General features: G+C 39.3%; 1 protein-coding gene across 1 annotated transcript in view; it reads left to right on the top strand.

Annotated features, from left to right (window-relative positions):
• ITGB6 (integrin subunit beta 6) overlaps positions 1-22069 on the top strand; it is a gene marked incomplete at its 3' end in the record, with an annotated part of 67735 nt that overhangs the window by 34221 nt on the left and 11445 nt on the right. Inside the window, exons 9-12 of the mRNA XM_082841551.1 lie at positions 6940-7074; positions 7296-7713; positions 14322-14544; positions 17306-17403. Coding sequence (XP_082697677.1) covers positions 6940-7074; positions 7296-7713; positions 14322-14544; positions 17306-17403 — 874 coding nt within the window. The remainder of the gene's footprint in view (positions 1-6939; positions 7075-7295; positions 7714-14321; positions 14545-17305; positions 17404-22069) is intronic.

Here is a 22069-nt window from a genome sequence, read left to right as displayed (position 1 = left end):
TAAGATCCATACCTACAGGGTTGCTATGTTTTCTCTCTATGTCACCGTTTTATAACTCAATCAACAGTGGATGACCAGTTGCCAACTCTTTTTTTTTCGGTTCCTAAATATCATTATCATCCCCCCTTTTTGCCTTTACTTACAAAGAAACACACACACACACACACACACACACACACACACACACAAAGATGAAGTTCTAAGTTAGGACAGGAATGAAAACAATAAACTTTTATAAAGCAGTAAAGCTCTAATATTTGCTCTAAACAGAGTTACATAATAGCAGATGAATAAAATTCTAATTTTGATCCTTTAAAATGACAAATAAATGACCCATATGCACTCTATGCCAGTACTTAGCATATACTGAACCAGTGTTCCTTGACATTTCAGAATCATCTGGAAAGTTTTTTAAAAATAGCTGTGTCCAGATTCCTCTCACAGATGTCTTGGGAGAATTTTAAGGGAAGGAACAGTCATGTATTTTGAGGAAAAAACCCAGTGTTTTTGACATCACCCCACCAATTTTGAAACTCACCTTAATAGGGAAAAGCAAGTTATTTTTTCTCGAATACATTTTCTCAAAGAAGAAAATACAGATGGTCCATTAAAGTTATAGGATGAGAGGTTTTTTTAAAATTCATCCCCTCAGAAACTTCAGTTTTCTTAGCTCACATAAAAATTTAATCACCATGCTAGTTCACGCTTGAAATTCTTCCAGACAGGAAAGCTTGTCAACAAAATACCATAAAAACCTTCCTCCCTCTTATGCAGTAAAGTTTTAATGTGTAGAATCAAGTAAAATCACATGGCAATTCTTCACTGAATTAGAACACGCTCAATCTTCTTTAACTCAGGACTCTCAAAAGTGCTGGCCACTAATATTTTCAAAGGAGTTAAGCAAAGTAGAAAACAGTGAATTGTCAAAAATATTTCCCCTCCTGTCTGACCAGCCCTGTCTGTGCCCCTGCTTGCTCTGTCAGAGTTTATGTCTCACTTGACATCTCCAAACACTCACATAATTTACAGAGTAGTTGAAATCAAGACGTCAAACATTTGAAGTGAATCTTGTGTCTTCATTTTACTGTCTCAAAAATATGAAGTGTCTGTTATTCTTATATCAAATCATCTTGCTCTGGAGGTATGATTGAAACTCTGTGAGTCACTGTGAGGTATGCAACAGATCTTGGCACTGGTTCAAATTATTTTTCTGTTGTGTTATTTTTTAAGTGTATCCTAAAAGGACCTTAAAATATGGGGATCCATAGACTAGATTTCTTTCCAACCTATAAAAAAGAGAGAGAAGGAAAGAGACTATATTGAGAGAAAACATAAAACGCTTCTGACTTGTAGTGGGGCAGAGGCAAACAATTTGTGTATACGATTAGTGACGATAAACTTCAGCTCAGTATTTTACAGTGCTGTATTGACATTTAAAAAGCCTTAAGTACCGGATGTGTATTCACCTGGCCATCATTCACTACTTTCCTTCCTTCCCTAACCACATAATAAAAGCTGCTGAAATACCCATACTCCCAAGGGTAAGGTCCTCTGTTGGCATTTAAGTTCCAGAAGGGAAGTGACTTGTTTTGTTTTGCCTGGTTCATAGTATATACTCAATAAATGAATGAGTGAAAAGATGATATATACAAACAAACATTTACGTCTTTTCTTTGGGAAATTCACATTAAAATATTCCTGGTGAAATTTGCAATATGATATTCCAATTAGATCATTGCTGAGATTTCCTTCATTTTGGTTAGATTATGTCACTCACTACTCCTAATTGCTGTCATCTACAAACGTTCAGGTCATATCCCTCATTTCTCGTTTAGTTCACAGTGTCACTGTCTCCAACACAACTCCTGTCTTATTTCTTGATGATTTCAGCCCATATGTATACATATATATGATCCTTCCCGTACCCTGGACTCTCAGTTTCTTGAACTCTGCTTCTGAAACGATCTTGTTCCCTTCCCTCTTAATTACCTCCGCATACCTTCACACTCTTGTCATACCTTAAACGTTATCATTGCGGATAGTCTCAGTTACATGCAATCCATTCTCTGCTCACCATTTCCAATCTTTTCACCTCACTCTTGCTAGTTCCCCTAATATTTCTTCCAACCCATCAGGATCTCCAATTAATTGACCCTGTCCTCTGTGTACAGTTCCTCATCCCCTTGATGTCCTCTCTCACCTGGCCCCTCAGCTTAAATTCAAACATTGTGGTCACTCCTTAGACACACTCTCAATTCCCCTGCACCTTATCACTCCTTTGAGGTGATTGGCCAATAGTGGTCCTGGTAAAATCCAACTGTCCACTCTGCACAGCTGAATGGGAATGGGAAAAACATACAATTATGCTACCGGATCTCACTTTAAATTCATGATCACAGACTTCAAGCTGGCCCTCAGTGCTGCCCAGCAACCATGCTATATTTCTCTAGTAAACATCCAAATGGAGAGATCTAGGAGTCAGTTGATATGTTAGTGGGCACATCAGCAGAGTAACCTGGACTCTCCCAAACATACTTCGCCGTAGTTTTCTGCTTCTCAACTCATGGTAATTCCATCCTTCATGTGGCTAGGACCAAAAAGCTTGAAACGATCCTTGACTCCCCCCTCTTTCTTTCACACTGTACCTTTAATCCATCAGGACATCTTGTTGACTCTACCTTCAAATTTATTTAGAGTTTGATCCAATTGCTGCGTCTACTGTCCTCACCCTAGTTGGAGCCACCGTCCTCATTCACCTGAATTATTGCAAAAGCCTCCTAAATGATATTTCCCGTTTCCACCTTTGGTTTCCTACAATCTGTTTTCAGCAAAACAGCCAGAAGTTTCATTAAACATGTTAAGTCAATTCCTATTACTCTTTTGTTGGTAACCCTAATTGCTTTCTCATTTTACGTAGAGTAAAAGCCGAATTCTTTATAACAGCCTACGAGGACCCTATCAGGTCTGTTCCCCTCCACCCCATCACCTCTGACTTCACCTCCCGATACTCTCCTCTAATTCTGCTCCAGTGCAGCAAACCTGCCCTCTTTGCTCTTCTGCTCCCAGAGCAAGGCAGACATGGTCCTGCCTTAGGGCCTTTGCATTGGCTGCACCCTCTTCCTGAAACACTCTGTTCACATATATCTGCGTGGCTAATTTCCTCTCACTTTCTTGAAATGTGACCCTCTTTTTTTTTTTTTTTTTTTACATCTTTATTGGAGTATAATTGCTTTACAATGGTGTGTTAGTTTCTGCTTTATAACAAAGTGAATCAGTTATACATATACATGTGTTCCCATATCTCTTCCCTCTTGTGTCTCCCTCCCTCCCTCCCACCCTCCCTATCCCAACCCTCTAGGGGGTCACAGAGCACCGAGCTGATCTCCCTGTGCTATGCGGCTGCTTCCCACTAGCTATCTACCTTACGTTTGGTAGTGTATATATGTCCATGCCTCTCTCTCGCTTTGTCACAGCTCACCCTTCCCCCTCCCCATATCCTCAAGTCCATGCTCTAGTAGGTCTGTGTCTTTATTCCTGTCTTACCCCTAGGTTCATGACATTTTTTTTAACTTAAATTCCATATATATGTGTTAGCATACGGTATTTGTCTTTCTCTTTCTGACTTACTTCACTCTGTATGACAGACTCTAGTTCTATCCACCTCATTACAAATAGCTCAATTTCGTTTCCTTTTATGGCTGAGTAATATTCCATTGTGTATATGTGCCACATCTTCTTTACCCATTCATCCGATGATGGACACTTAGGTTGTTTCCATCTCCGGGCTATTGTAAATAGAGCTGCAATGAACATTTTGGTACATGACTTTTTTCGAATTATGGTTTTCTCAGGGTATATGCCCAGTAGTGGGATTGCTGGGTCGTATGGTAGTTCTATTTGTAGTTTTTAAAGGAACCTCCATACTGTTCTCCACAGTGGCTGTATCAATTTACATTCCCACCAGCAGTGCAAGAGTGTTCCCTTTTCTCCACACCCTCTCTAGCATTTATCGTTTGTAGATTTTTTGATGATGGCCATTCTGACCGGTGTGAGGTGATACCTCACTGTACTTTTGATTTGCATTTCTCTAATGATTAGTGATGTTGAGCATCCTTTCATGTGTTTGTTGGCAATCTGTATATCTTCTTTGGAGAAATGTCTATTTAGGTCTTCTGCCCATTTTTGGATTGGGTTGTTTGTTTTTTTATTATTGAGCTGCATGAGCTGCTTGTAAATTTTGGAGATTAATCCTTTGTCGGTTGCTTCATTTGCAAATATTTTCTCCCATTCTGAGGGTTGTCTTTTGGTCTTGTTTATGGTTTCCTTTGCTGTGCAAAAGCTTTGAAGTTTCATTAGGTCCCATTTGTTTATTTTTGTTTTTATTTCCATTTCTCTAGGAGGTGGGTCAAAAAGGATCTTGCTGTGATATATGTCATAGAGAAACAAGTGACTCTCTTAATGAATCCCACCCTGATCACTTTTTAAAAATTGTAGCCTATACCCCCTGCCCACACTCTCTGAATCTTCATTATCCCACCCTAACTTTTTTCCATAGCATTTATCACCTTCCTGGTACTACATAATTTTCTTATTTATTGTGTGGTTTCCTTTCTGTCTTCCCACACTGGAGTATAAACTCAATCAAGGGGTAAGCTATTTTAGACGTTTTTGTTTCCCAAGCACCTAGAACAGTGTCTGGTACATAGTGGACACTCAATAAATATTTTCTGAATGAATAAACTGGTAATGTAACTAGTTGAGATAAAACAGATTTAAAGGGTATATTTTAATGCTAAATTGGCAGAAATTGAAATCTTAAGACATGGTGGGAATAATCTTTAGGACTGGGAAACGACACTTTAATCTCTGACAAAGACTACATTCTGAAAAATCAGCCTGTGCCCATCTATGGAAGGAGTGACCATGTGGGGCAAATAACAAAGCAGGGAAGAGGAGTGACTTAGAATTTACAGTCAGCACCTTAGAATTAGGAGGAAAGCAGGGTTATCGTACCATGCAGTTGGCAAAATTATATTTCAGGAAAGTTTGAAGCAGAATATGCTTTTAAAATGCTATCAATGAAATGGGTATAGGGACTCAAATCCTTTTAGATGAAGTATAACTTACTTCATAGTATTTTACAATTTGTTTTTATTCTGTTTTTTAAAAATAATTTGGTTTTGAAATTTATTTGAAATTATTTGAAATTAATTTGGTTTTGAAGTCCCCCAAATACAAACTTCTATAAAAGAAAGAGGAATAAAGAAGGTCTGAATAATAACACTAGCTTTCCCCAAACAGCAGCTCTCCCTTCCCCTTGCTTGACATTCTTCCTCCTGGGAAACGTTGCCTCTACGTACCCCTCTGCCATCACCCACACGCCCTGTATCTAGTCTTCCCCTCTTCCAGCCCCGTCATCGCATATCCCAGCCACTGCATCCCTGCTCTTCACGCCTCAGGTGTGGTGAGTGCAGCAACATGCCAGCCTCCTTGACTCAAATCTTCCTGTCCCCTCCTCTGGCCTGTCCTGCACATGCCTTCCAGACAACCTCCCTGCAGCTGCCTTTTCAGTAAATCAGGCCCCTGCTGAAAAGCTTCATGGAATATTTCCCGCAGGTGTTAACTCATCTCTCCAAACCTCAGGGTTCTTTGTGGTCTGGTGTCTCCCCGGACAGTAGGGGTGCAGGCTTGTGCTGAGCCCCTCTTTTCTCCATTCTGTCCCACTCCTGGCACTGAGCTTTCTCTCTTTTGGTCCCCTCGCCTGAAATACCATTGTCATCCCCTCCACACATCTAAATCCAACACAGCCATTAAGGACTAGTCTTCTAATACTTCAGTCTTCACTGACCGCCCTCTTTCCTGAACTCTCCCAAACCCTTATGCATTACACAATTTTTTTTTTCTAATTTAATGGTACATTGACTGACATTGTACGTTAACTGCTTCACTTGGTTCCACCTTATTTTTTCAGCAAGATGATCATCTTGAGGGCAGAAATCCTGTCTTATACCCATTCCCCCAGACCTGGCTCTATACTAAATGTACAATAGGGACTCTATAAATTCCAGCCCTGATTTCAAGGCACAGTTTCTCTCACATTTTAACATCTCTAAAATTGGGATACATTTTATAATTAGTCATGTCTTACCAATGCCTTCAATAGAATGGAAGTCACAATGTAGTTTTCATGGTCTGCACATGTATAATCTTGGCAGTAACTGTATGTGTTATTGTCTTCAATTCGTTAAGTACACTGTTGGTAGTGTCGAGTACAATTGCTATTTTAAAATATCTTCCAGGTTTGCACTATGACTCGATACTGAAAAGTTATTGTTTGCGCAGAAATGTACCAAAACTGAATAAGAGGGAAACAAATACTGATATCAGTGAAGCAAATATTCATTGTTGGAGGAATGATCTGTATTCCTTATAAAGTAACAACCAGCTGCTTTATGGGACCTAAAAATGATGATACGTAGGATACAAGTAAAGCAAGCTATTGTTATATTTTGTTACTGAGATACAGCAAAAGATTTGCCTTTTATATGCCAAGCAATGCAATTCAGGACTGGAGAAATTTTTCCAACCCTCAAAATGGATAAAATAATTTTTAAAGCAATGATAGACGGACAGGTTTGATTCATATGGAGTGCCAAACGATCTCGAGGTATTTTGTCATAGTTTACTTGTCATAAAATAATGGTGTATCTTATAATTGATGGCATCTTAGATTCGATAAAATATGATGTGTGTGTGTGTGTATGTGTGTGTGTGTGTGTATTGCTTGCTTTTTTGCTTGATTGGTGATATGGTGAATTCCTTTTAGACCCAATTTAATTTTATTTATTTGTTGTTTAATGAACATGATTCACAGATTCTTCTCTTCTGGCTCTATTTTTTGGTTGTGACTTCATTCAACTCTTTATGTCTTATCTAAAGGAACTCCGGTCTGAGGTGGAGCTGGAGGTGTTAGGAGACACAGAAGGACTCAACCTGTCATTCACAGCTGTCTGTAATACTGGGACCCCCTTTCCACACCAAAAGAAATGCTCTCACATGAAGGTGGGAGACACAGTAAGTAGACGGCTCATAGGTCATCTGAAAAAACATCTAGATGATCTGTCAGAAGTTACCTTAGTGCACTGAAGCTAGACTTTTCCGTTCAAGAATTTCAAAAGCGATTTTCAAAGATTTCCTAATAAATGCTTTCGCAAAGCTGATCCCCAAGCAGCTTTGTTTCTTCCCATGCATATTGGTGGCTAGCAGAAGATAATTAGTCTTTTCTTTTTTTCCAGGCTTCGTTCAACGTGACTGTGAGTATACCAAACTGTGAGAGAAGAAGCAGGCACATTGTCATAAAGCCTGTGGGGCTGGGGGACGCCCTGGAGATCCTTGTCAGTCCAGAATGCAGCTGTGACTGTCAGAAGGAAGTGGAGGTGAACAGCTCCAGATGCAGCAACGGAAACGGCTCCTTCCAGTGTGGAGTGTGCGCCTGCCACCCTGGCCACATGGGTCCTCACTGCGAGTGTGGGGAGGACACGCTGAGCACCGACTCCTGCAAGGAGGCCCCGGAACTCCCCGCGTGCAGCGGAAGAGGCGATTGCTACTGCGGGCAGTGCATCTGCCACTTGTCCCCCTATGGAGCCATTTATGGCCCTTACTGCCAGTGTGACAATTTCTCCTGCGTGAGACACAGAGGGCTGCTCTGTGGAGGTAGGCCATGTCCAAATCCACCTTACAGGGCGACCGTGCACGTATCAAGGAAGGGCTTTGCGTCCTTTGCACCTTCCACAGCCACCTGGGCACAGCAGGTGCTCAATAAATGTTTGCTGATCAGTTGAGTGGGTTGACCTTTAGACTAAGGTAACTGACCTTCCCTTATGTTTTTTTCTGGCTCTGACATTCCCTAGGGGTGAGATCTCTGCCAGCTGAACTTACATCTCTATTATTATTTCCCTGGGAGTAAGTAGGTAAAAGACGGATGCCTTCTCTTTGGTTATTACCCAGACGCCACAAAACTGCATGTAATCGAACTCCATTATCTTCCAGACTATTCTGGATCAGGCTCTTGGTATCTGACTCAACTCTTAAATGCTTATTACTTTGGAAAGATAAAAAGCCAGGCTACTTAAGGAGCATACTGCAAAGGACGAGGGACACAAAAATTCTAAATGCACTTTCAGGGCCTTCATTCACTCCATGCATATTTATTAAACACCTGTTAGGTAACAGATACTGGGTTAGGCACAGGGTATAATAAAGATGAATAAGGACATATGTGAAGAAGGTTATGGAAAGGGTAAAAATGAAAAATCCTTGGAATGTTTTGAGACTGAGAAAAATTTTAAGTAGCAGAAATATTTATGTTCTAATATCCTTTGTAGAAGTAAAAATCACTTTAGTTTAAAGCTATATTACATATAACATGACTATTATTAAATCATTCTGAGAGATGCACATACGTATTTAAGTACAATCTAGTCAGACAAGAATTACAAATGTGTTAATTATACTTTTAAATGATACAGATTTGTGTTACAATTGAAATCGTAACCGACTGCTGAATTTAAGCTCATGGCTTTTTTTTTTCTTTTCACAGTGTGTGAGCAGATAGCTTTTCAAAACAGAAAGCCATTATCTTTACAGAAAACTAAGCAAGTTACGTTTTCAAACCACAGTGTCAGGAACATATAAAAGAGACTGATTTTCAGGGGAAAAGGCCTTTGAAAAACATCTGATACCCTTAGAAGTGCGCCTCCGTTTCATTTCTTGGCTTTTGCTGTTGCTGCCAATAGACTCCTCTGAGGCTGCCTTCTTTCTTCCCCACCAAAGAGTGCAAAGTTTAGGGTCTGTCCAGATTGAGACACATTTCTCTCCCCTTTCATTCAAAGGTGTTTTTCCTTATCTAATGGGTGTGTTTCCAAACCCACATTGGTCTTCTTTTCACACAATGCAGACAGAACACAGCCTGAAGCCAGAGGCCGTCACCAAGTCTCGAAAAGAATCTATTCAGCAGAACCCCAGATTGCATTTCTAATAGAAATCTTTAATAAAATATGTGCTTAAGACATTTGAAATTGCCTTTCCAAAAAAAAAAAAAAAAATCCAAAGTGTAATCCAATACAGTATAACAGCAATTATGACCCCACCTGTATTTCACCCTTTAGATCTGAAGTCAGAGGTCTAAGGCTGTGTAAATCGATGGGTTATGTTCCACAACACAGTTCTTCCCATTTTTTGGTGGTCTTTCAGTTTATTTTGTGTCACGCATGCAGACGGACATAGATTCAGAGTCAACTTGATCTGTGCATTTGTAGTTCAGATGGTCTGACAATAGTGCCTCTCTTTGAATCAGATACAGTGATCGCTAAAGAAATTCTATTTAGAAAATACAATTTTTTTTCATTTGGACTCAGAAAACTTCACCAATGCCCATTTCCTTCATACATTGGGGTACTTTCCCATCCTCAACCATGACTGTTTCTCGAATGCTTTTTTATGTTCAGTAACATCTCAAAGGATGTTCCTCTATTAGTAGTAACTTTCTCTTTTAAAAGGTATAACAAAAGTACAGTCATTCAAATTCAACGAAGAGCAATGGAGCACCTACTATGTGCCTGGCATTGTGCTTAGTGTAGGGATAAAACTGATCCTGGCCTTGTGAACACACAAGCTATTGTTGCTGTTGTTTGTCACAGAGGCCTGACTATGCTACAGCCTCATTTCTCATGTAAATCTCACTTATTTTACAACCAACATACTCTGCAACGTGCTGCTTCTCTGAAGGGCCATTATCACAATGTTCTTTTCATGCACCTTCTTCCATCCATCTGTAAGCACTCAAAGATAGAGGGCTCCATTGATTTTTCCCTTGCCCAAATTCCATTAGTCATTTAAATTTTGATTCTGAGAGACTGGAAACTCTAACAGGCAAACAGCACTACAGAAAAAACTTCCTGCCATTGTGCACTGAGTTATCAGTCAATGGCATTCCAGAAAGATATCTCCCTCTCAAAAGAGCCTGATAATTTTTTCTTGATCTTTGGTTATCATCTTGCCTCTACATGAAGCCATTATGAAGTTGTGTTGTGGTTGTTATTGTTGTATGAACAGGTACCTTAGATAATCGGCTGTTTGTGGATATCGATTAACAACATGTGTGACTGGGTTAATGGTTCTGGAAGGCCCACAGAAAGGGAGGGTTTCTAAGTTCTGAAAGGAGCTCTTGGAAGGGTTTTCTAAAATTTCTGCCAAGGAATTCTTATATGCAGTGATACACTTGGGCATTCTCAAAGCCTTTGGAAGTGCACATTTCATTTGACAATATTTATATACCGTATACATTTTTCAGAATAAACTTCAATGTGGAAATCACCCCCCTATCATGAAAGTAAGTTTCCCCTCTTGCTGAGGAAGAAACAAAAAGCAATTGTACTTTAGAGGACAGCTTACATATAAAAATTAAATGAATGGCTTTGGCCTAAATAAACTAACTATTCTTAGCTTTGAATTAATTAGTTCAATTATGAATTAAATAGGTTATGAAATGCAGTCTTAATGCCATGGATCCAGATAAATTTCAAGTCATCTTTCATTAGAGAAGTGTAAGTCTTTTTAGTATATATATGTACAAATTACTATATTACCCTCTCCATATAGATATAGATGATACAGATACAGATGTAGATATATAAATATAGATATAGATACAGGTACATATACACCAGGAGAAGTCAGAATCCAGCTTCAAAATCTTTGTGGTTTATCCTTTGTTCTGTGATTTCCTACTCCAGGTCTCTTAAGGCCAGGTCATGAAGATAGAAAAGTAATGACCTTCTAGACCAGAGTTTACAAGAGAAAACCCAGAATGCTTCTTTCTACAATGAACATGGCAGCGTCTCCTACAAATGGAAACCTGCCTCACTTGTGATTTCTTTTACATCTGTTTGGTTTTCAGTATAATTACAGGAGTTTTAATACTGATGGATAATTTTGCTATCAGATTCTTCTTACAGGATAGTGTTTAGGAGTAATGATAATAACTTATATATTGCTTATTTATGGGCCAAGCACTGTTCTAAACATTGTTATATATTATCTCAGGTAATCATCATAACAATCTGATGAAGTAGTGCTATTAATAACCCCTCCTTACCAATGAGGAAACTGAGGCATAGAAAGGTTGAGTAATTTTCCCAACTTGTCCCAGCCCGTACCAGAGCCAGGACCCAAACATGTGCTGTCTGGCTCTACACCTGTGCACTCACCCACTACGTACTCAACCACCGCCACCATGCCCACATGCCTTTGGAATGTTGCCAAAGAGCAAAACTTGGGAGGCGATGGCTGGTGCGCTTTTCCTTTTCTGAAGAAAAGTGTCAGTTATGAAATTTGTAAGTAAATGCTGTTTGTTTGGAACAGCAAAAGCTAATTTAGGATCTTGGGCATGGCAGGCACCCAAAAAATATTATAAAAGAGCACACAAGCCCATTTACCTGAAACACTTTATTTAACATTTTATAGTAGTTCGGACGGTACTCTGTGGCCAGTTCTTCAGGAGCTCTTCAGGAGCCGCTCTTGTCTCTCAGCCTCTTCTGTGAGGATCCCTTTCTCTGATTACATCTTAAATGCCAATGCTCTCCAGGGATTTCCTCACTCTATCTGCTTGCCCTAGATGATCTCATCCACATCAGCTTCAACTGCCATCTATCCCTGGTGGATTCCAAACCCCAAACTTCAGGGCTATATATACGTATTCAACCACCCATGGGTCCCTCAAACTCAACAGAACCAGAAATGAACTCATCGTCTTCCCCGTCCTAAGCTGCTCTTTCTTCTCTGCCTCAGAACAATCTATTCATTTAACAATTAAGCACTCTCTGTGCCAGGCACAGGGGATAAGGCACCGCATGAGTTACTTCCATTCCAGGGCAGTAAACAGCAGCCCATCCAGCTAGCAGCCCACGGGGGTGACCTGGGGAGGATTCCATCCTCTCTCTTCCCCTCCCCCACCACCCTGGGCATCCCATGCAGTGAATTTCACCTGAACCCTTTCCTCTCCATTCCCATGGACACTGTTCAGGGCCTCATATCTTCTTGCCTCTATTGCTGGGAGAACCTCCTTGCTTTTCGGTGTCTAGTTTGACTCTCTCTACTGATGCCAGGACATTTCTAGACACATATCTATCTCTTCAGGTCTCTCCCTTACTTAAAATTTCATAACTTTCAGGATAAAACCTCTTACTTTAGTCCATAAAGCTTTTCATGATGTGATTTCTGATTTTTGTTGACCTTTTCCTCCTATCCTCATGGACACCCCATACACACCTTTGGCTTTATTCATGTGACTTTACTATGGGTATTAAGCAGGTCACGTGATTACACACTTCTGTCATTTACCTATGCTTTTTTCTCTGCTTATAATGCACGTAACCCTCTTCTTCTATCCTTATCTTCCAAATTCAGCTCAAGCATCACTTCCTCTGGAAAATTCCCCAAATCTCTTGTCTAATTTGGAAACTTCCTCTGTGTGTATAGCACTTATCACGTTGTACTTATTAGCAGTAGTATCTATTTGCCTGTCTCCTAGACTAAGCTATAAGCTCAGCCACCTTGTCTTATTTAATTTTGTATCCTTAAGCCTAAAACAATCTTTGGCACATGATATATGCTCAATTAAAATTTGTTAAATAAATGAATTTGTTGGGCGCTCACTGTATGCCTGTAGGACATCTAGTTGGTGAATACAAAGCTAGGAGATTTACACATCATCTCATCTGACCACAACCATTGGAAGCAGCTTTTATTCCCTCTACTTTATAGATGATGCTTTCATGATTACTCAGCTTGAGTGATGTAGAGGTGGGGTTACTAAAGTCTATCTTGTATGTCTATCCTATGGCATCTTAATTGAAAGCAAAAAATTCTAAAAACTACATCTATATCTATATCTATATCTATATACACACACACACACACAGTTGGCCCTTGAACAACACGGGTTTGAAGTGCGTGGGTCCACTTATGTGCAAATTTTTTTTCAATAAATATATTGGAAAAATTTTTGGAGATTTGCAACAATTTGAACATACTCACAGATGAACTGCATAACCAGAATTATCAAAAAAATATTTAGGTATGTCACGAATGCATACAGTATATATAGATACTATTCTATTCTTACATAGGCATAAGGTGAGTGATATTTAATATAAAATTAATAATGTGTTAGTTTTCTTACTGTTTTATAACTTTGCTTTCAAAGCATTATATTACTGTACAGTATGCCTTTCTCATAATTGGACAAACTGCATATCAGCCTACCATTACAGGTAAGTGGTTTTTTAGAAAATGTAATCATGCTTCTCTATGAATATGTCTATAATACTGTACGCCATAAACACTTTTAACAATTCATTCGTTGGTGTATAGGCTAGGCTACTGGGAAGCAATTATATCAATTATACTAGGCTACCATAAAGCAATCATATTGCTGCTTCTTCATTATCAAGGCATGAATAGCTATACCTATAAATAAATATGCATTTCTTTTTCACATTATCTTTCCATTTTTGATGTCTAATGTTGGTAAGTTGTATAATATCTACAGTGTTATAAGGCAATATTGATGTAGGTACTGCCAGATGATTCGTCTTGTAAATTTACGGCATTGATAAATACAGTACGGTACTGTAAATGTATTTTCTCTTCCTTATGATTTTCTTAATAACATTTTCTTTTCTCTAGCTCACTTTATTGTAAGTATACAGTATATGATATGTATAACATACAAAATATGTGTTAATCAACTGTTTACTTTATCAGTGAGGCTTCCAGTCAACAGGAGGCTGTTAGTAGTTAAGAGTTGAGGGAGTCCAAAGTTATCCTCAGATTTTGGCCTGGGGGGAGTGGTGAGAGTGGGGCGGGGGCGGGGTGTGTCAGTGCCCCAACCCATGCGTTGTTCAAGCGCCAACTGTATATACACACACGTACTTGCACACACACACACCAAGTAGCTATTATAGGCTTCTGGACTATCTTATTTCATCTGGTTATAAATTCTGTTGGATATAACATCAGGCAATCAAGTTGGTTCAGTTAAGAGACCAGATCAATGAATATACACAGTTCGCAAAATACGTTCCATAAAATCTATCTACGCTTACTCCCCCCCCCCTCCCCAGTACCCACACACACGCACTCACTTTTTTTTCTCGTTTTTTTCTTGTCTTTTTGATGGTGTTCAAAGGCAAAGAGAAAAGATGGCCCCCAAGATCCGGAAGTGGCTTTAGCCCTAAGAAACCCAGGGCTTTGTTTTGCAGATAACGGCGACTGTGACTGCGGCGAGTGCGTGTGCAGGAGCGGCTGGACGGGCGAGTACTGTAACTGCACCACCAGCACGGAGCCCTGCATCTCCGAAGACGGGGCGCTCTGCAGCGGGCGAGGGGGCTGTGTGTGCGGCAAGTGCGTTTGCACGAACCCCGGAGCCTCGGGACCCACCTGCGAACGTTGTCCCACCTGTGGCGATCCCTGTAACTCTAAATGGTAATGTCTCTACGCTCACCAGTCTTTCCTGTCCATAGGGTTCATGGTGATCAAAGTTATAATGACATTTTATACACTCAGACCTCAGATTGTTCTTGCTGGCTTTGGTCTCCAAGCCTCCATTAAAACACACAAACCTGCAGGGCCCCTGCGATCGTCAGCCTGGAACGTCAGCCTCTCCCTTGCCTCTCAGCGCTGATGATCCAGGACCACAAAGTCACATTTCTGCAAGAGAGCCTAGCCGGGAAGCTGAGCCGATGTCCCACGCTGATAACATCGACAGTCTCTCCCTTACAGTACCAACCACACATCAGGAATGCCCTGGGAGTAGACTGAGGACACTCACATTCAGTACTTTTTTAAGGGAAACAGACAAGCTTCTTTCTTATCTAGACGTTTATAGCCTGACCTTACTGATTCATTCCTATCTATAAACTCATAAAGGCAAAGAGGCAGAAAGACGATCTTGGCTTTCCATTCCTTCCCTCTTCTTTACCACTCATGCTCTTTGGCACCTTTCTTTGGTTGTCATTCTACACAGCTATTGTGACTGACACTTTCTTTTATACAATGTGAACAACAACAGCAACAAAACAACCGCATTGTTTTTATTTTCCAGTAAAAAAACAAAAAAAAGTTTCTTTGCTTGGCGGCTAACTTCTTAATGAAAGCGGGGCAACATTTGCAGGTTAAGTGAAGCAAATCTCCAAACTGGCTGTGTTAGGACATTGCAGGTATAATATATTATACAGCAAACGTGCTTAAGCAGTTCATACTTTCATTAACTCTGGTACCTGAAATGGGGACATGTGCATTTCCAATGTAAACAAAGTAAGAAAATCAATATCAATATTCACTCAGTGGTTGCTCACTATCCAAGGTGTCAGAACTTCTCTGTCACTGTGCCTGGACATATGCCAAGAGAAGCACGGGTGCAAGGTTAGACTTACTTGAATAGAATTTAATATAAAATGTCATTTCAAGGTATTTCTTCTATTATTTTTCTATTTTATCTTCTCTGTAAACATGATTCAATCTTCTTTGAAAAATTTTTTTATTTAACTATAGTTGATTTACAATGTTGTGTTAGTTTTAGGTGTTCAGCTTCAGATTCTTTTCCATTATAGGTTATTACTAGATATTGAATATAGTTCCATGTGCTATATGGTAAATCCTTGTTGTTTTCTATTTTATATATAGTAGTGTGTGTATGTTAATTCCAACTTCCTAATGTATCTCTCCCCTTCCCCTTTCCCCTTTGGTAACCAGAAGTTTGTTTTCTTTGTCAAACATAATTCAATCTTAAATCTGGTTTATAAGACATGAAATTAATAGTCCAAGTAGTTTGAATTTGAGAAATCAGGTAGAGTGATCCCCTTGGTGTTTGTTAGTTTTGAGGTAAAACCGTTCTATTTATTCTTTCATGCACTTATTTATCAAATAGGTATTAAGTACTTACTATAGGCCAGGAATCATGTTAGGCCATAGACATACAGTGATACTGAAACAGTTACAGTTCCTGCTGTCACAGCTGCTGAGCATCTACTGGGAAAGACAGAACATTTTAAAAAGTAATTATAATGATATCTGGGTTAACAGTTACAATAAGGGATAGAGAGGGTGCAGTGGAGATAAAGCTACCAGACTAGCTCGGGCAGCCATCAGTGGGATGCACAAAGGTGTAGAGCCTTCAAGGGCTTTCGCAATCTCAAGCAGCCCCACTGCAAAACCACTCCAAGTAAATATATAACCCAGATATGTGCAGTGTGCTTGCAGTGCAAAGACCACTTCCAGGTAAGACTGCTACCCCTACTCCATGTAGATTGCTGCTCCTAAACCCTTCCAGCAGAGGAATTCAGAAGCTTCCACTACAAGGGAACTTGATAAGGATCAGGGAAGGCTTGCCTAAGAAAGTGCTGTTTCAGCTGAGATTTGGTGAGGCATGGTGGGCGTGGGGAATGTTTCCAGCACTTAGAGGAGCACACCTTTCCTGGGCCAGCATAATGTGTGCCCACAGTAAGAAAACTTGCAGCTTCGGGTTACTCCAAACACTATCCATCTGTAAAGTGATTGTCAGCACGAGATTAATTCAGGGTCTAAGTTTTACTTTCCTGTGTAGACATCATTAGAGTAGCTTAATTCCTGGGCTATGTTCTTGGAAATACACTTTTCTATAAGTAGCAATCCTTTATTTAAAAACCTGCATTAATGAGGACCCAGGCTGTAGTCCTCAGCTTTTGAAAATACCCCTATCAAGGCTTGGACACATTCAAAAGGGTTACAGAAAAGTGAATCTTTAAAATAGTCATTCAGGACATATGAGAATTCTTGGAATTCTTGTTAAAACACAGACCATTTCTATTAAGAAAGTCACACTTTGTCTAGTACCATAAACCCTTCCCAGGAAAATGTTTAATGAAAATATAGCTAAATCAAATACCAAAATAATTGGGTTTTTTGTTGTTGTTGGGGGAAAAAAAATTTTAATCTAACCAATCAGAAGCAATCAGTACAGATGAATGAGGATAGTAGCTATTATCAAGGCTGGCTCATGGAACACTGATTACTGAATGGAATTCAGAATAAAGGAGTTTCCTCTTGGATGTCACCCAACCATCTTTCTGAAAGTAACGAAACGCAATATCCTCTCTGAGACACTCCTATAGCCAGAACCATAGTAACAGCATTAAAGCAACATCCCAGCTGCGTATCTATTTTCCACCAACACAAACTGATCAACTCTGTTGAATAATGTTCACAGGAGCTGCATTGAATGCTACCTGTCTGCAGATGGCCAGGCCGGAGAAGACTGTGTTGACAAATGCAAATTAGCTGGTGCGACCATCAACGAAGAAGAAGGTTCTACTTGTTTGAAATTGCTTTCCTTTCCTTTGCACAGTTTTGGAGAGGCAGAAATTTGGTGGAGGGCTCTTCAGTAGCTCAACCTCATTTGTACTAGGGTGTTAATTCACTCGCATTCATTTCTAAGAGTAAATGCATTCCAGAAGGCTAAAGACTTGATGGTTTGGGAGACAAGCAATTTAAAGTCCCGGCTATGCTATTTGCTCTGTTGCAAATTCATCTCTGCTTAACACATGCAATTGGAGAGAATTCCAGAATGCTATATTTTTTTGAATTAGAAGAGTGGAAAATTGAAGAAATAGCTAAATGTTAACCTCCTAACCTGAAATCATCCTCTATCGTCCGATTACCTTATTTCACGATAGGACAAAGTAAGGTATAATATGGGTTTTCTGACAGCAACTCTCAGACACCAGGCAGTTTCTGGTTAGTGGCCATTTTTCCTGCCCTCCCCTGCATATGCTTTTACTCCCAGCTTTCCAAACATAGGCATTACATGGTCGTCCTTAATTCCCTGTTGCCTTGGTCCCAAACTACGAGAAGGGCCTGTTACCTTTAACTGCTAAGCAAACTCTGCTCTTGCTTCCACCTGCCATTTTTGAAGTTACTTACTTAAAATCAGATTCTTTCTAATGGCAAGATGTTATCTCAAATCTGTAAATTGGTTGTATTTTAGCTGGCAATGCATTTAAAAAATAACTTGTGAACTTTAAAACAAAGCTGATGACTGACTTCTCCCCAAGGGACCATCTGGGGGGATTTGTTTTTCCATCATCACAAACTCCCTGCCTTACCCCTGCTGCTCAGGTAGGGACGTTGTTCTGCACGCCTCAGAGGCACCGCCACGGTGCATCTCAGGAGGAGTGGGATAACCAAGACGATCATTTATGACACTCTAGGATATGTATCTTGAATAGACGAAGCTAGAATACAGAAATTAATCCATTTCCAAAGTGAAGTAAGTTAGTGATATTTATATTGTTTTGAAACTTACCAACATTGTTTTAAAATTGAGGTTTCTGACTGTGCACAGTTAAATAACCCTGTGTGGAGGGGCGTGATTAGTGCTCGTGAAACCCCTTGCCTGTGCTTTTCTGGTGCCTCAGATAAATATGCCAAATAACCATAAATTGGACAAGACGGTATGTACCTTACACTAATACCGAAGGTAAGATGCAGTAGAAGCACCGAGTAAAGTGGGATTTGTAGCCTGTCCACATTAGTAACTAGAACAAAATCTCAGCATATCCTTCTGGCTTCATTTCACAGCACACAGTTGGGATATTTACCAAGTGTTTTAAAGAAATGACTAAAAATTGCAGAAAATGCCCTGCAAACGACTAGAACTGAATTGACTAGCAGCGTGAGAAATCTAACGTGCTGAGGGGAAAAAAGAAGTAAACCTTGGAAACATGTAAATCATGAACAGGGAATTACTATATTTAAATACACAGTTTTCTGAGTATAGGTTATCGTAAATGCTTGGATTTGAGAGGAAGACAAGATTCTCAAGTGGCATTTAAAATTTTTGCATTATTGTTCTTGTATAATTGACTAAATTACCTTCAAAATAGGGGACTACAACTATTTCTAGCTCAGAAATCAAAAATAATAATTGGATTACCAGTACCATTTAAAGCACTAATCTTGATGAATTCGAGAGAAAAACTATCTTTGTCAGCCTGTGAATTAAAAAAGTCACTCTTCTAATGGGCCTTTTTATAAGCCCTATTTCAAGTTACTCATCCAGTTATGTTATTGATCATATTATCTTGAAATTATCACAACATATTTGCTCTTCCATGGGGTCTTTTATCAGCCCATTCTCCCCCTAATAAGGACATGGAGAGTAAAGTAAGATAACCATAAACTTCATAATCTGAATAAATTATTCCTCACCTGTGCTGTGGTGACTTGTGTGAGTATTTCTAAGGACATATGGTTTAACTTTATTCACTCCATTTTACTGAAGTAGAAGTTTTTAATTTACCCCAATATTCATGTACTCAGAGCATTGTTACTCAAAGTGTGTTCCATGGAACACTAGTTCTGAAAGTGTTCAATGGACAAAAGCACCCGTGGTCATATAAATTTTGTAAATGGGAAGCTAAGCTTTTTGTTTTCTTTGCAAGACTGAGAGTTGTCTTGTATATTAAATTAAATGTGCATTGTGAATTTGCAGGAGAAGCAAAGGGAGGAATTAGAGTAAGGAGGGATTCTCAAACTTATTTGACCACAGAACTCTTTTTTTTCCCCCCCTTGGGAAACTGTTTTCTCTGAGAACTACTGCCTCAGCCCCAAAGGCGAGGTCTTAAACACATGGTTATCTTGATTCAATGGTGCAGACAGTTTATATTTTCCACATCTTTTCTGGACCTTCCCAGACCCCAGCCTTTTCACCTCCATTCTCACATTTCTTCCTTTTCTAAGTATGATTTCACGGACTGCCTGAGATCTTATTTTCATCGTATTATTCTAGAACAGCACTGCTAGCACTCATAAAAGTGGGTAAAAAAGAAAAGTCCATTTCTAATGAACCAACAAAAGAAAACCTTAGCAGCTAATTATGCAAATCTCCAGCCCAAGCTGGACCTTTTCACTGCACATTCAATAATGCATTTTAATACCCAAACACTACAAAACAGGCTAAATCTAGAGTCATAACAGTCATGCAAAGGAGTGGTGAAGTAATTAAAGCAAGAAGGGAGTCGTGACTCAAAGGTCATATTAGCGGTTCCATTAAAACTTTAAAAATCCTGGCCAAGTAAATTAAGCCTCCCTGTGCTTCAGTGTAGCTCTTTAAGGGAAAATAAAAAAGCAGGATTAATATTACTGAAAGGAGTATTATGAGCTGTCCGCATATTTTCTACCCTGAGAATAAAATGTTCCATTAAGTAAGTTTGAGAGGAACAGGACGGGTGTCCACTGTCACAGCAGAGACGGGGAGGGAAGGAAAAGAACACTCCAAAACAAAAAAAAAAAAGCATATTCCCGGAGACTTCATGAATCCTTGCTAACTGGGTGGTTTGGTAGGAGAATGTGTGGTGGAGGTCATCTAAAAATGACCAAAGTATGAATTATATATACAGTTCTGTTGCTGTCAAACACATGAAATATCACAAATTTCACTAATCAAATGCTGCCCAGAGGTGCCCAAACCTCTTCATCAGAATCACCTCATTAAAAATACTGTTAACAATTCACTAAAATGCAAACTCCTGTCCAAACCACGGACTTCTCAACTCAGAAGAGCCAGGGTGGGTCCCTGGAATCCATCACTGCAGAACTCTGAGGTGATTTAGATAATGGTAAACATTTAGGACCAGATGAGAATAATTTGTAATTAGATTTCTTAATATTCCTATGTAAATAGATGCTTCTAATGGATTCAAAGACAGTTTGTTCACTTAAATTTATCCTCTGAAATCTTATTAATAATGCCAAATGTTTTACTAGTCCCTGTTGTGATAGATAATACAGGCATGCTTCTTACAGACTCTGGCATGAGATGTTTAACTTAGAAATTAAATGCAAAAACAACTTAATTTTCTATCTTGCTATGGCGATAGCATTGTTGAACCAAAAAATAGACTATTACTTAATTTTTCTTTGTTAGAATCAGAGGAACACATGTAGATTCTGTTTTATTAAAATCTTTTTATGTTGAAGCTAATGAGAAAAGTTATAGGTCTAACAAGACTATGTCCAAGATTATCTGGGACAGTCCCAGTTTTGTATTCTGACCCACTGTGTCATAATATACTAATTTTGGATCATATGTCTTAAAATTTTAGGATAAGAGCAAAAGGTCATTCTATTTACAGGTTTCTGAAAAAAAGTGTTTGCAACAGTATCATTAAAAAAGTCTCTAACTTAGAAGATAAGAGAACTTTAAGCAAGTTTTTTGTTTTTTTAATTAGAAAACTCCTACGTAATTTTGGCATAGGTACCAGATCACTAAAATGGCTCATAAATCGTATTAGCATCTTAGACTGACCATTTTACTATATTATCAATTTCGGTCATGACATTCATTTTCTGCTTCTTGCCTAAGCTCAAAATTTTTCTTCTACTTGGAAAAGATTTGAGGAAAACTGAATTTTTTTTAATTGAGAAAAGGGCTATACTGAGTGGTAGGCCCACTGTCATCCTGGTCTCCTTTTATTCTGGGATTTACCTTTATCCTGGTGGTCCCTGAGCTACATAACACTTCACTTTCCATTTCCTCATATTAATTTATATTTACTGTTTTGACAATATGTGGCCAGCAATCTTGACTATGCCGTTGCGGGAAAGACCCCTTTAGAAATACCACTATCAGTTTGGACTGTGTAGTCCCTTTCTGAAATATAATCTCAGCTTCCTCCCAGATGCTGTCAGCCAAGGAGAACGTATAGCTTCCTCATTACCATAATCAGAGCCATCCTATTCCCAAGACAGCTAAGGGTACCTGCCTTGAAGTACTTCATTCTACTGAAATCCTCCCACCATCATTTTGATGGGTGCATTCGGTGGTCAGTCCTGACGGACCACACCTGGAACTGTTCTTCTGGAACAGGAGTAGAAACTAAAACCTCAGTGGATAGGGAAAATTCTATGTCTTTTCTATTCCTATTCTGCCATGTTGAAAATTCCTATTTGTATAATAAAACTCAGTGCTACT

Source organism: Leucopleurus acutus (genome assembly GCF_964270905.1).
Source record: "Leucopleurus acutus genome assembly, chromosome: 6".
NCBI classification, from domain to species: domain Eukaryota; kingdom Metazoa; phylum Chordata; class Mammalia; order Artiodactyla; family Delphinidae; genus Leucopleurus; species Leucopleurus acutus.
This window is presented reverse-complemented; position numbering and strand designations above follow the sequence as displayed.